This window comes from Carcharodon carcharias, chromosome 2 (genome assembly GCF_017639515.1).
Source record: "Carcharodon carcharias isolate sCarCar2 chromosome 2, sCarCar2.pri, whole genome shotgun sequence".
NCBI classification, from domain to species: Eukaryota; Metazoa; Chordata; class Chondrichthyes; order Lamniformes; family Lamnidae; genus Carcharodon; species Carcharodon carcharias.
Genome location: NC_054468.1, coordinates 20548405 through 20562290, shown reverse-complemented (window position 1 = coordinate 20562290; position 13886 = coordinate 20548405). Strand labels below are relative to the sequence as shown.

The following is a 13886-nucleotide window of genomic DNA, read 5'->3' as shown; positions in this document are numbered from 1 at the left end:
TCCATCAGTTCCTGGTTATAATCCTTGTTGTCTCACCCACTACGACAGGAATAACTTGCTATGTTACACAGTCAGGTGCAGTGCAGTAGCTGCTCGAGATAAGGATCCAGAGATGGACACCAACAATAAGGTATTTTTTGTTTCGCTCATGAATGTGATCATTCATGCTACACAGCAATTTTAAAAAAATAATTAAAATATGTGATGCTTTATCACAGTATAGTGACAACCATTTTGCCTGCGCAAATGTAGTAACCATTCTGTGTTGCTGGTAAAACAACGAGTTCAATGATGAAGTTCTTCTGAACTGTTAAGACACATGGGAACACCAGCACCTTGAAGTTCCCCTTTGAGCCACTCACCATCCTGACTTGGAGCTATATCGCCGTTTCTTCACTGTCGCTGGGTAAAAATCCTGGAACTCCCTTCCTAACAGCACTGTAGATGTATCTACACCACATGGACTGCAATGGTTCAAGAAGGTGGCTCACCACCACCTTCTCAAGGACAATTAGGCATGGACAATAAATGCTGGCCTCAACAACGACACCCACATCCTGTAAATAAATTAAAAAAAGGGACAGTTGTGGCAAGAAATGGGAGAATTACCAGCTCTGTTTGAATACTGCCATTGAGTCTTCAGCATCTGGTAGAACAGACAAACAGAGCCTCAGAATCACAGAATTGTTACAGCACAGAAGGAGGCCATTCGGCCTGTCATGTCTGCTGCTGGCTTTCCATAGGGGTAATTTACCTAGTGCCACTGCCTGGCCTTCTCCCCATAGCCCTGAATGTTCTTCTTTTCTAGATAATAATCCAATTCCCTTTCGAAAGCCTCAATTGGCCCTGCTTCCATCAAACTCTCACGCAGTGCATTCCAGATCCTAACCACTCACCGCGTGAAAACGTTTTCCCTCATATTGTCGTTGTTTCTTTTGCCAATTGGACATGGACTGCAGCGATTCAAGAAGACAGCTCACCACCACCACCTCAAGGGCAATTAGGAATGGACAATAAATGCTGGCCTAGCCAGTGATGCCCACATCCCATGAATGAATTAAAAAAATTACCTTAAATCATCTTGTTTTCGATCCTTCCACCAATGGAAACTGTTTCTACCCTTCCACTCTGTCCAGATCCTTTGCGATTTTGAATACCTCTGTCAAATCCTATCCCAACCTTCTCTTCAAGAAAAATAGTTCCAACCCCTCCAATCTATCGATGTAAGTGAAGCTCCTCACCTCTGGGACCATTCTCATGAATCTTTTCTGCAACCTCTCTAATGCCTTGATATCTTCCCAGAAACTGGATGCAATACTTCAGTGGAGGCTAGACCATGTTCAATGCAAGTTTAACATAACCTCCTTGCTTTTATACTCTATGCCCCTATTAATAAAGCCTAGGATGCTGTATGCTTTATTAACTGTTTTCTCAACCTTTCTTGCCACTTTAAATGATTTATGCACATATATACCCTGGTCCCTCTGCTCCTACACTGCCTTTAGAATTGTATCTTTTATATTGTCTCTCCACAGTCTACCTATCAAAATGAATCACTTCACACTTCTCTGCATTAAATTTCATCTGCAACTTGAATGCCCATTTCACCAACCTGCCTGTCTTTTTCAAGTTCTACACTATCCTCCTTAAAGTTCACAACACTTGCATGTTTTGTATCCTCTTCAATTTTTGAAATTGTGCCCTGTGCACCAAGGTCTAGGTTATTAATAGAAATATCAGGAAAAGCAGATTGACAGTTCGTCTGAAATATAGGATCTTGGACAATGCAGCATTTCCTCAGTGCTGTGCTGACGTGTCAGCTTAGTTATCTGCTGGTCCCCAGAGTGGGGTGATGGTGGTGAAGAGACTTGAACCAAGACCATTTGGCTCATAAGTGGCCCATTGAGCTTAGCTGACACAATAGCATTGATAATTCATAGACAAATACAATCTAGATCATGTAAAAGATGTGTGGTGATGGGGAGAAAATACCTTTAGCAGTAAATCTCATGTATTTGCTTGCTGAGTCTCTTGCGTAATTGTTTTTCTTGCCGGTATTTCTCTTTGGGTAGGCCTGTCCACCGTTTTTCATGCCAGTGAGTGCCTTGCGTATGCAGCTCTTTATCGGACTAAGAGCGGTGTGTCATTCCAGAAACCACTTGATTCTGCTGGCCAAGACAGAATGCCATGTCCCAGATAGACAAATCGAGCCAAAGAAAGGATCGTGAGTACAAAGCTTTTCCACCTTGCCGTACCATATCACTTTAAGAGCATCCCCTGGAGAACTCGTTCCGAAGGGCAGCATGAAAATTGGAGACAAAAAAAAAATCAACATTTGCCGATGATCAGGTCCATAATTAGACTCTCATTCCATTCCTGGTCAACCTTTATTGCTATCGTCATAATATTTAAGATTTAAGATCAACCTTTGAAGTTCCCACTACAGTTGAACCCACTTGTGATCATTCAAATATAAGCCTCTAATTTCTAGTTGCAAAATCAATTTGTGCACAATGTTGAAGTTCTCCATTTGTGCTGGATTCCATTAATGTACTGCAGGGCTGCTTAATTCTGCTGGATACCTGCTTATGTCTTAGCATTAATGATTTTAATATCTGTTGATTTTACATGTTTTTTTTTAATAATATGATTCAGCCCTAGACTGCAGTTCTGAATAAGATACAGCTCAGCACCAATGGACAATTGAACTTGGCTCTGTGGAACTGCAATAAAGGGGGGAATTGACTATAATCACCACAGTTATAGTGAATGTTTGGTTTACTAGCCAGATCTTTCATTATACCTTGATTCTGCTGTGTAAAGTTGGTCTTAAATTGAGTTAATGCTTTGCTCCAATTGTAAAACCATTACCATTTAACTCCAAGTTCATCTGATTCGGGTATGGTATTAAATCATTGGTAAATTTTCTTTTTTTTTTTGTAGGCCTCAAAAGTTCAAGGCTACTAATAAAATGCCATCAGTTACGAGTGAACCGGGGTGGAATTTGTATTGCCTTCAGATGGTTCCAACAGTTCTGTTGTGCAGGGAGATGGTGAGTAGTTTGCATTGCCATCGTCTTTGACATGATAATTGGCTGCTGCACTGAGCTTCAACTTTTGAACCCTGTTGCAGGTTGACTATAGCAAGAGGTACAAGGCCTGCAGTCCACAGAGTTATGTTCACCTGCTGAGTGAAGCCCACCTGATGTTGCAAGCAGCTCTCCTGGACCCTGATCTGTGCAACCAGACTGACAGTGAAGAATTAGTGCCTGCTTTCAAAGAGAATTGCGCCCAGCTGGGGGACTGTTACAGCCAGTATGTGCTATTTACCTTCCTGGAAAATGTTATTTTCAATGCGATGTATTGATTTGACATCACGATTTGACCAAAGGTTGCCAATTGTTTTCTAGATGCTTGATCATGTGGTGTCTGAGCAACTGACCTTTGTAAGTGCTATTATGTTAACCTTGTACAGATTGGATCCACATCTGGAGTATGGTGTACAATTCTGCACCTTAGGATTTATTGACCGCAGAAGGAGCGCCGAGCAAATTCACCAGAATATTACCGGGCTCCGAGTGTTAGATCAGGGCTTCCCGACCTGTGGGTCGCAACCCCCAGTGGGGCTGAGATTTTGAGGTCATGAGCTCTGAGGCAGCAATGGCTACGAGACCCCTTTAAATCCTCTTTTTTTTTTCTATTGTTGGAAATGGCCTATTGGACAGGTCTCTGAGGCCTGAGTACTGCTGCAGAAAAGAAGCCTATAAAAGGCTGTTTGTTTTTACTTTAAAAAAAACCCTGCAGCTTAAACAGTTCTCACAATGCTGAGCTTCTTTCCCCACCTCCACTGCTGAGGAGCTAAAGTACCCCTCTCCCCACCGGAAATAAAGCCCCCCACCCACTTAAAAGCTAAACCATACCCGCAGCCCCAGAGCAGCTGAAGCTAGCCCCACCCCTGAGATCACACGAAGCCTGAGGCAGTAAAATAGAATCACACTGGAAAAAGTTGAGGAAGCATTGCATTAGATTATAAGGAGACATTCATAAACTAGGTTTGCATTCCCTAGAATATGGAAGGTGATTTGACTTTTTTAGGATTTGGAAAGAAATTGAAAGGGTCGACAGAATTGTTTTCCACTGACGGGGAATTCTAGGACAAGGGGATATAACCTTAAAATCAGAGCCAGGCTGTTCAGGAGAGAAGTTAGGAAACATTTGCATGAAAAAGCTGGTAGAAGTGTGGAATTCTCCCACAAAAAATAATATTCGTTGCCAGCTCAAATAATTTTAAACCTGAGACCAATAGGTTTTTGCTGGGCCAAGGGCATTAACAGATATGGAGTCAATGCTGCTGGGTGGAGTTAGGCTACAGTTGAGCTGTGACCTTATTGAGCGGTGCAATATGATCGAGGAGTTGAATGGACCTTTCCTGTTCCTGTTCCCCTGGTAGTTGAATGTCTTTGTTCCTGGTTTTGAACTTTTTAGATAAGCTGTTAAAACCTAGGCCTGCAGGTGAGCCTGAGGAGAGACCAGTTTCAAACTGGGGAACTGGTGAAAGGTCACAGACCTGAAACGTTAGCTCTGATTCTCCCTCCACAGTTACCGCCAGACCTGCCGAGTATTTCCAGAATTTTCACTGGTACTCTGCATCGGCCCAATATCCTACTGGCTTTGCTGCTTGGGAGATTTGTGTCCCATTCCAAGAGACACCCAGACAACCCCTGGAGGTTTGGTAAGCCTAGAGAAATTCTGAAAGCAATTTGGGGGGGCCTAAGATTTCAATCTAGTAATTTTACCTGTGCACTGGCTACTGGGAAAACCTGCTTCCTCAAGCAGAGAGAAAGAGCAACTCCAGGAGCAAGATTGTGACCTGGGAGAGCTTCATTTCATGTGTGGATCTCCTGTTGTACTTGCAAGTGTGAGAGATCAGTCCCTTATTTGTGCTACTTATATATGGACATAAGAAGTAGGAGTAGGAGTAGGCCATCCAGTCCTGCGAGCCTGCCCTGTTATTCAGTGTATCATGGCTGATTTTCAACTTGCAATACAACCATCCTTCCTAACCCCCAAATCCCCTGATTCCCTTAGTGTCCAAAAATATCTTAATATCAGTCATGAATCTACTTAAAGACTGAGCATCCACTCAGGTAGAAAATGAGGTAGAAAATTCCAAAGATTCACAGCCCTCTGCTTAAAGACATTTCTCCTCATCTCAGTCCTAAATGATCAATGCCCTATGCAGAGGCCATGACCCTGAGTATTAGATTCCACAGCCAGGGGAAACAAAATCTAACTTGTCAAGCTTTCTAAGAATTTTACAAATTTCAATGAGATTGCTTCTCATTCCTCTAAACTCCAGAGAATATAGGACCTTTCTACTCAATCTCTCTTCTTAGGACAGTCTTCTCATCCCAGGAATCAATCTGGTGAAACTTTAAGTAAATGAATTGCTCCCTGCACATTTGAAGTAAATAAACATGATCTGGTAGCTATAACGGAGACGTGGCTGCAGGACAACAAGGATTGAGGGGTACATGACATTCAAGAAGAGTAGGAAGCTAGATAGAGGTGGACAGTTGGCACTATTAATTAAAGATGGCATTGGTGCAATAGTTAGAGATGACCTTGGTTCAGGAGATCAGGATGTAGAATCAGTTTGGGTGGACTTGAGGAATAGGGGGAAAAAGTCATTAGTGGCAGTGGTCTACAGGTCCCCTCAGAGTAGCCACAGTGCAGGGCAAAGTATTCAAGAAGAAATATTGGGTGCTTGCGATAAAGGGATGACAATAATTATGGGTGATTCTAATCTGCGTATAAAGTGGAAAAATCAGATTGGCCGTAGTAGCCTGGATGAAGAGTTCTTGGAAAGCTTTTGAGAGAGTGTCTTAGAGCAGCATGTTCTGGAGCCAACCAGAGAGCAGGTTATATTAGACTTGGTATTGTGTAATGTGACAGGATTAATTAATGACCTCAGAGTAAAAGCACCCCTCGTAGCGACCACAATATGATTCAATTTCACATCTAGTTTGAAAGAGAGAAGAGTTGGTCTAAGACTAGTATTTTAAATTTAAATGAGGGCAATTATGTTGGCAGGAAAGATGAGCTAGCTGAAGTTAACTGGGATACTAGGCTATCCTAGAGAAGCAGTGGTAGATATTTAAGGGGATATTTCAGAATATTCGGAATAAATATATTTCTACTATAAAATATTCTAAGGGGAGGACCCACCATCTGGGTTAGCTAAAAAGTTAAGGAAAGCATCAAATTTCAGAAAAAAGCATAACTGCGCAAAGATGAATGGCAGGACAGATGATATGTCAGAAATATAAAGAATGGCAGAGAATGACTAAAAGATTAATCAGGAGTAAGAAATTAGAGTGTGAGAGGAAACTGGCTAGAAATGTAAAAATGGATAGCAAGAGCTTCTACAGGTATTTAAAAAGTGAAAGAGTGAGTAAAGTGAGTATTGGTCCTCTAGAGAGTGACAGTGGGGAGTTAATAGATAATAAGGAAATGGCAGATGGAATGAACAAATTATTTTGCTTCTGTGTTCGCTATAGAGCATACAAAAAATATTCCAATAATAACTGTGAATCAGAGGTGGAAGGGAGAGAGGAACTTGGTGAAATTGCAATCACTAGGGAAGTGATACTGTGCGACCGGATGGACCTGCGGACTGATAAGTCTCTGGATCCTGATGGACTTAATCCTAGAACCTTAAAAGAGGTGGATAAGGAGGTAGTAGATGAGCTGTTGTTAATTCTTCAAAAAGGTTCCATCAGGCTGGAAAGTAGCAAATATAAACACCCCTATTCGCGAAGGGAGGAAGGCAGAAAACAGGGAACTATAGGCCAGTTAGCTTGCTGTCTATCATGAGGAAGTTGTTAGAATCAATTATTAAGGACATTATAGCTGGGTACTATAACTCAAGGTAATCAGGAAGAATCAGCATGTTTTGTCATAGGGAAATAATGTTTAACCAATTTATTGGAGTTTTTTGAAGGAGTAACATGTGCTGTGGATAAAGGGAGCCTGTAGTCATGTTGTACTTGGATTTCCAGAACTTGCTGCACCCCCAACCAAGCTGTTCCAGTACAGCTTCAACACTGGCATCTTCCTGGCAATGTAGAAAATTGCCCAGGTATGTCCTGCAGACACACAGCAGAACAAATTCAACCTGGCTAATTACCGCCCCATCAGTCTACTCTCCATCATCAATAAAGTGATGGAAGGGGTCACCAACAGTGTAATCGAGCAGCACTTGTTTGGCAATAACCTCACCTGAAGCTCATTTTGGGTTCTGCCAGGGCCAACTCAAGACCTCAGCCTTAGTTAAAACATGGGCAAAAGAGCTAAATTCCAGTGGTGAGGTGAGAGTGACTGGCCTTGACATCAAGGCCTCATTTGACCATGTGTGGCATCAAGGAGCCCTAGCAAATCTGGATTCAATGGGAATCGGGGAAAACTCTCCGCTGGTTGGAGTCATATCTAGCACAAGGGAAGATGATTGTGATGTTGGAGGTCAATCATCTCAGCTGCAGGACATCACTGCAGGAGTTCCTCAGGGTAGTGTCCTAGGCTCAGTGATCTTCAGCTGCTTCATCAATGACCTTCCTTCCATCATTAGGTCAAAAGTGGGGATGTTCGCTGATGATTGCACAATATTCACCATTCGCGACTCCTCAGATACTGAAGCAGTCCATGTCCAAATGCAGCAAGACCTGGACAATATACAGGCTTGGGCTGACAAGTGGCAAGTAACATTCGTGCCACACAAGTGCCAGGCAATGACCATCTCCAACAAGAGAGAATCTAACCATCACCCTTTGACATTAAATGGCATTACCATCACTGAATCCCCCACTATCAACATACTGGGGGCTACTATTGACCAGAAACTGAACTGGACTATAAATACTATGGCTACAAGAGCAGGTCAAAGGCTAGGAATCCTGTGATATGTAACTCACCTCCTAACTCCCCAAAGCTTAGCCACCACCTACAAGGCACAAGTCAGGAGTGTGATGGAATACTCCCCACTTGCCTGGATAAGTGCAGCTCCAACAACACTCAAGAAGCTTGACAGCATCCAGGACAAAGCAGCCCGTTTTGAATGACAACCCGCCCATAAACGTTGACTCCCTCCACCACCGATGCACAGTAGCAGCAGTGTGTACCAACTATAAGGTGCACTGCAGGAACTCACCAAACCTCCTTAAATAGCAACATCCAAACCCATGGCCACCACCATCCAGAAGGACAAGGGCAGCAGACACATGGGAATACCGCCATCTGGAAGTTGTCCTCCATGCCACTCACCATCCTGACTTGGAAATATATTACCATTCCTTCACTGTTGCTGGGTCAAAATCCTGGAACTCTCTCCCAATCAGCCCTATGGGTATACCTACACCACATGGACTGCAGTGGTTCAGGAAGGCAGCTCACCACTACCTTCTCAAGGACCATTAGGGATGGACAATAAATGCTGATCTAGCCAGTGATGCCCACATCCCATGAATGAATTTTTAAAAAAATTTGATAATGTACCACATCAAAGGCTATTGCAGAAAATAAAAGCTCATGGTATAGGGGGTAACTTATTAGCATGGATAGAAGATTGGCTGGCTGGCAGAAGTCAGAGTATGCATAAATGGGTCTTTTTCTAATTGGCAGGATGTGCCAAGTGGAGTCTCGCAGGGGTCTGTGCTGGGGCCTCAACCTTTTACAATTTACATCACTGACTTAGATGAGGGGAGTGAAGACGTGGTAGCTAAATTTGCAGATGACACAAAGATAAGTAGGAAAGTATGTTGTGGAGAGGACATAAAGATTTAGATAGGTTGAGTGAGTGGAAAAAGATCTGGCAAATGGAGTATACTTTGGGAAAATGTGAAGTTGTTCGCTTTGGCAGGAAGAATAAAAAAGCAGAATATTACTTAAACAGAAAACAACTGCAGATTCCAAGGTGCAGATTGATCGAGATGTTCTAGCACATGAGTCACTAAAAGTTAGTATGCAGGTACAGCAAGTAATTAAGAAGACTAATGGAGTGCTGTCCTTTATTATGAAAGGAATTGAACTTAAAAGTAAGGGTGTTATGCTTTTGTTATGCAGGGCATTCGTGAGAGTACATCTCATAACTGTGCAGTTTTGGTCTCCTTATTTAAGAAAGGATGTAAATGCATTGGAGGCGGATCAGAGGAGGTTTTCGAGATTGATACCTGGAATGAGCGGGTTGTTTTATGAGGAAAGGTTGGACAGACTGGGCTTGTTTCCACTGGAGTTTAGAAGAGCGAGATGTGACTTGATTGAAGTATATTAGGTCCTGAGTGGTCTTGACAAGGTGGACATGGAAAGGATATTTCCTCTTGTGAGTGAGTCCAGAACAAAGGGACACTGTTTAAAATTAGGGGGTCACCCTTTTAGGACAGAGATGAGGATAATTTTTTCTGAGGGTTGTGTGACTTTGGAATTCCCTGCCTCAGAAGGTGGTGGAGGCAGGATCACTGAATATTTTTAAGGCAAAGGTATATAGATTCTTGTTAGGCAAGGGAAGGGGTAGATGTGGAATTCGAAACACAATCAGATCAGCCATGATCTTATTGAATGGCAGAGCAGGCTTGAGGGGTCGAATGGCCTGCTGCTGCTCCTATTTCTTTTGTTCTTAAGTTCATTGTACAACCTCCACAGCAAATGCATCCTTCCTTTGGTAAAGGGGCCAAATCTATGCATAGCATTCCAGGTATATTCTCACCAAAGCCCCATATAATTGCAGCAAGACTTCCTTTTATACTCAAATTCATTTGCAATAAAGGCTAATACACAATTTACTTTCTTAATTGCTTGCCATGCCTGCATACTGCCCTTATGTGATTTGTGTACAAGGACACCCAGATTCCACTGAATACCAACATTTACTAGTCCCTCACTTTTTAAAATATAACCTGCTTTTCTCTTCCTCCTACCAAAGTGGATGATCCCTCATCTGCCCACATATAATCCATCTGTCACCTTTTTGCCCTGATATGCCTTTCCATTAATAAATTATTTACTTGACACTGCAGCAAGGAAAGTGGGTCAGTTTTTCCACACTAAGATCATGATTTAATTTAAGGAAAAATTTGCAGCGCTAGACATGAAGAGAAGGACTAACTGGAGCTTTTCCAAAAAAGCCAACACAGGGATGATGGGTCAAATGCTGTCTTTTCTGTGTTGTATGATTCTATGATTGCCGCTTTGATTTTCCCCAAGGGTCCCATGGAATTTCTCTCAAGCTGTTCACATTTCAAACAGTATTCCCTGGCACCATCTGCTTTTAGAGTCAGTAGGTTAGTTGATCTCTACTCCACGGTTTTCCATTGACTGGTAGTAAGTCCGAACGAGAACTAAATTAAGGCATTGAGCAATCGTAGGTTTGTAATCTGTGCTAAAGGTTGTTTGAACTGATGGTGGACTTATTTTGGCAATAGGTTTGAGATGGATGATTTTCACCTCGCTCTCCCCTATTATAAGATGTCAGGCTTGTCACTGAATGACCTAATCAGCAGAAGGCTTTTATGGGAAAATGAACCCCAAAAGTTTGGAAAAGGATTTATGTACTACTTGAAGCATTCTATCTATGAGGACATTGAAGAGCCACTGAATGAAGTAAGCAGTTTTAAGTATAACCTTGGATGCAACCTAACACAATCCAGAGTATTCTGTAATAAAAATAGTAAGTTGACTGACAGCACCTGTGAAGAGAGAAATAGAGTTAATGTTAACTGGAGTTCTGAAGAAACGCTTTGACCTGAAACATCAACTCTGTTTCTCTCTCCACGGATGCTGCCAGACTTGCTGAGTACTGTAATTCCGACATTTTTATTTCGGATTTCCAGCATCCGTAGTTGCTTTTGTGCCAGAGCATTCCATGCTGTGCTGCCTAACATTGCCTGGCTGCTTCAACTAGCCTAGGATTTAACTGTCAACCAATTGACTCTGTAAATTAAATAATTCAGATGATGTAGCTAATGGGCAGAATTGTTGAATGCTAAATTTAGAAACAAAAAGTAGACGTGCATGAGGAAACCAGTTGACCCATCCACCCAGAAAGAGGTTGGGATTCTGTCTCTTCTCTCAACCCTGCCTCACATTCCAAGCTTCGAAACAAATGGTTTCAGAATTTTTCCATGGTACTGTGTTCAGAATCCATTGTAGATGTCAATCACCCTTTGCATAAAGAACCTTCCAACATCGTTTACCTCTTCTTAGTTTGAACTTGTGTCCCATCGTTCTGCTGTCGCAGTTTAGATTGAGGTAGTGTTTAAGATTTGCCTGTTCTTTGGCAGTTACAAATTTACAAACCTCTGACCTCCCATCTTAATCTCCACCTCACCCGCTAATTTCCCGTTCAAAACAAATAGCCCAAGTTTCCCCTATTTCTTTCTCACTGTTCAATACTCTGACTCTTGGGAGTAGTCTCTTACGCTTTTCCTGCACTTCTTCCTTGGAAATGCTTATTTTGCATCTTGGGGATAAGAATTGGACAATGTGCTCTTATTTGACCAGAGGACTATACAGTTTTAGTATAACCTATACACCTTGTACTTAATCACACCCAAGTCCCATTCGCCCATCACTCCTGTGCTCGCTGACCAACATTAGCTCTGGCAACTCCTCGATGTTAAAATTCTCATCCTTGTGTTCAATTCCTTTCAAGTTTTCAGCCCTCCCTATCCCTCTAACCTGCTTCAGCTGCCGAACCCTCTGGGATATCTCTAATGCTCTGAAGAAGAGTCATACGGATTCAAAACGTCAACTCTGTTTCTCTCTTCGCAGATGCTGCCAGACCTGCTGATTTATTTCCAGCATTTTCTGTTTTTATTTCAGATTTCCAGCATCTACAGTATTTTGCTTTTATCCCATATAAATGCAAGTTGTTGCTTTATGTTGTTCAATATTTTGTTTACCCTAATTAATTTAAAGGTTTAGAGTAAGAGTTGACTTTGAGTAACCCAGTGAAGTTTGGAGCTGACAGTAGTTGGATGGGATATTCTTTTAATCAATTGATTTTATTTGCTTTCTGAAAGTACAGTAATACTTTTATATCCCACAGGAAACGGCGAACCAGGTGTTACATGTATTCAAGCTGGCTGAACCAACCCAAATTCCTCATGCCTTGTGCAGCCCGTGTATGAGAAATGTGTGCCTAAGGACTGCATGGGACCATTTGGAGAGGTTGTCTGCAATCAGCCCGTCACCCCTGGTGATGCTGACCAAAGCAACAGTGGCACTGAGACTCGAAGACCTGCAAAAGTACCAGATGGCCATGGAGCGATACACAGAGGTGGAGTTGATGTAAATGCACCTTGCAGAGGTGGAGTTGATGTAGATGCACCTTGCAGAGGTGGAGTTGATGTAGATGCACCTTGCAGAGGTGGAGTTGATGTAGATGCACCTTGCAGAGGTGGAGTTGATGTAGATGCACCTTGCAGAGGTGGAGTTGATGTAGATGAACCTTGCAGAGGTGGAGTTGATGTAGATGAACCTTGCAGAGGTGGAGTTGATGTAGATGAACCTTGCAGAGGTGGAGTTGATGTAGATGCACCTTGCAGAGATTGAGTTGATGTAGATGCACCTTGCAGAGGTGGAGTTGATGTAGATGCACCTTGCAGAGGTGGAGTTGATGTAGATGCACCTTGCAGAGGTGGAGTTGATGTAGATGCACCTTGCAGAAGTGGAGTTGATGTAGATGCACCTTGCAGAGGTGGAGCTGATGTAGATGCACCTTGCAGAGGTGGAGCTGATGTAGATGAATGAACCTCCGTGATGTCCACTTGAAAGCTCCTGCCCACAAGCCTTCTGAGATCCAAGCTTGGCATCATGTAAACATGGGCCAACTACTGGCTTATTGGTTGGCGCAGCACAGTGTTGGTCCAAAAGGAGCTAACTTCACAGCAAACGCTAAGTGAAAATTGTAGTGGGAATTGTGCATCAATGTTATTGTGTAATGGAGTTTTGAGCTGAAAATCTTAATATCCTGGTCTGACATTTGTCTAACAAATTTGAACAGCTGTTTTTGAGTGCAAAGCCAGGCAGAATTTGGCCAAAAATTTGCATTAATTCCTGCTCGGCTGTAAGGATAGTTGGGGGCATGGATTAACAATGTCACGCTGGTATGTTAGCCGATGCTTCACTGGTCTTCACTGGAGATTCAGGTTAAAGTGCATTATTGGAGCAAAATGGAAGAAGCATTACTCTTCAGTTGGCCCATGTTGTGCCTGAGCTGAGTGCTGGTGTAACAGGTGGTAAAACTGGAAAACAGTTCCATTCCTTAGCACTAATATCGTTTCCCCTTGTTACTTACATCGAATTTATAGTACGGAAACAGGCCATTCGGCCCAACTGGTCTATGCTGGTGATTATTATGTTCCATATGACTCTGCTTCCACCCTAAATCAAATGGTTACTAAAAAGGCAACTTCTAAACACTTGTAGCTGTATCTTCCATTATTTAATGATGACGTAAATCTCTCAAAATTAATGTAAGTGATAAGTGAGGAATCTTCCCCTACCCCATCACCCTCGGAGTGTTTTCCTGTGCAGTGGGTAAGCATGCTGCATTTCCTAACTTGTCTGCCATCTTGTCAGGGATGTCAAATATTTGTAACTTAATTTATCTGAGGAGCCAGGCAAAGCACAGGATCTGACCGAAGATGAGGGAGAAGGATAGACAGGTACAGTAATAAGTGATTTGGTGATGCACAGATTCTGTTTCAAATGCCTGTGAATTGCAGGAGGAACGTGGGATTTGTTGGACAAAGGAAGTCCAAGTCCATTTAATTTGCCTTCTACCATTCTGGCCACCATAAAATCATAAGAAACAGGAGCAATGCATTCAACCCA

The 13886-nt window shown here is 42.5% G+C and overlaps 1 protein-coding gene across 2 annotated transcripts in view; it reads left to right on the top strand.

Annotated features, from left to right (window-relative positions):
- Positions 1-13886, top strand: part of hps3 (HPS3 biogenesis of lysosomal organelles complex 2 subunit 1) — a 46659-nt gene that overhangs the window by 10711 nt on the left and 22062 nt on the right. For both annotated transcript variants that reach the window (XM_041174287.1, XM_041174280.1), the window contains exons 7-12: positions 49-130; positions 2073-2224; positions 2944-3052; positions 3133-3314; positions 10472-10649; positions 12097-12327. In XM_041174287.1, coding sequence (XP_041030221.1) covers positions 49-130; positions 2073-2224; positions 2944-3052; positions 3133-3314; positions 10472-10649; positions 12097-12327 — 934 coding nt within the window. The remainder of the gene's footprint in view (positions 1-48; positions 131-2072; positions 2225-2943; positions 3053-3132; positions 3315-10471; positions 10650-12096; positions 12328-13886) is intronic.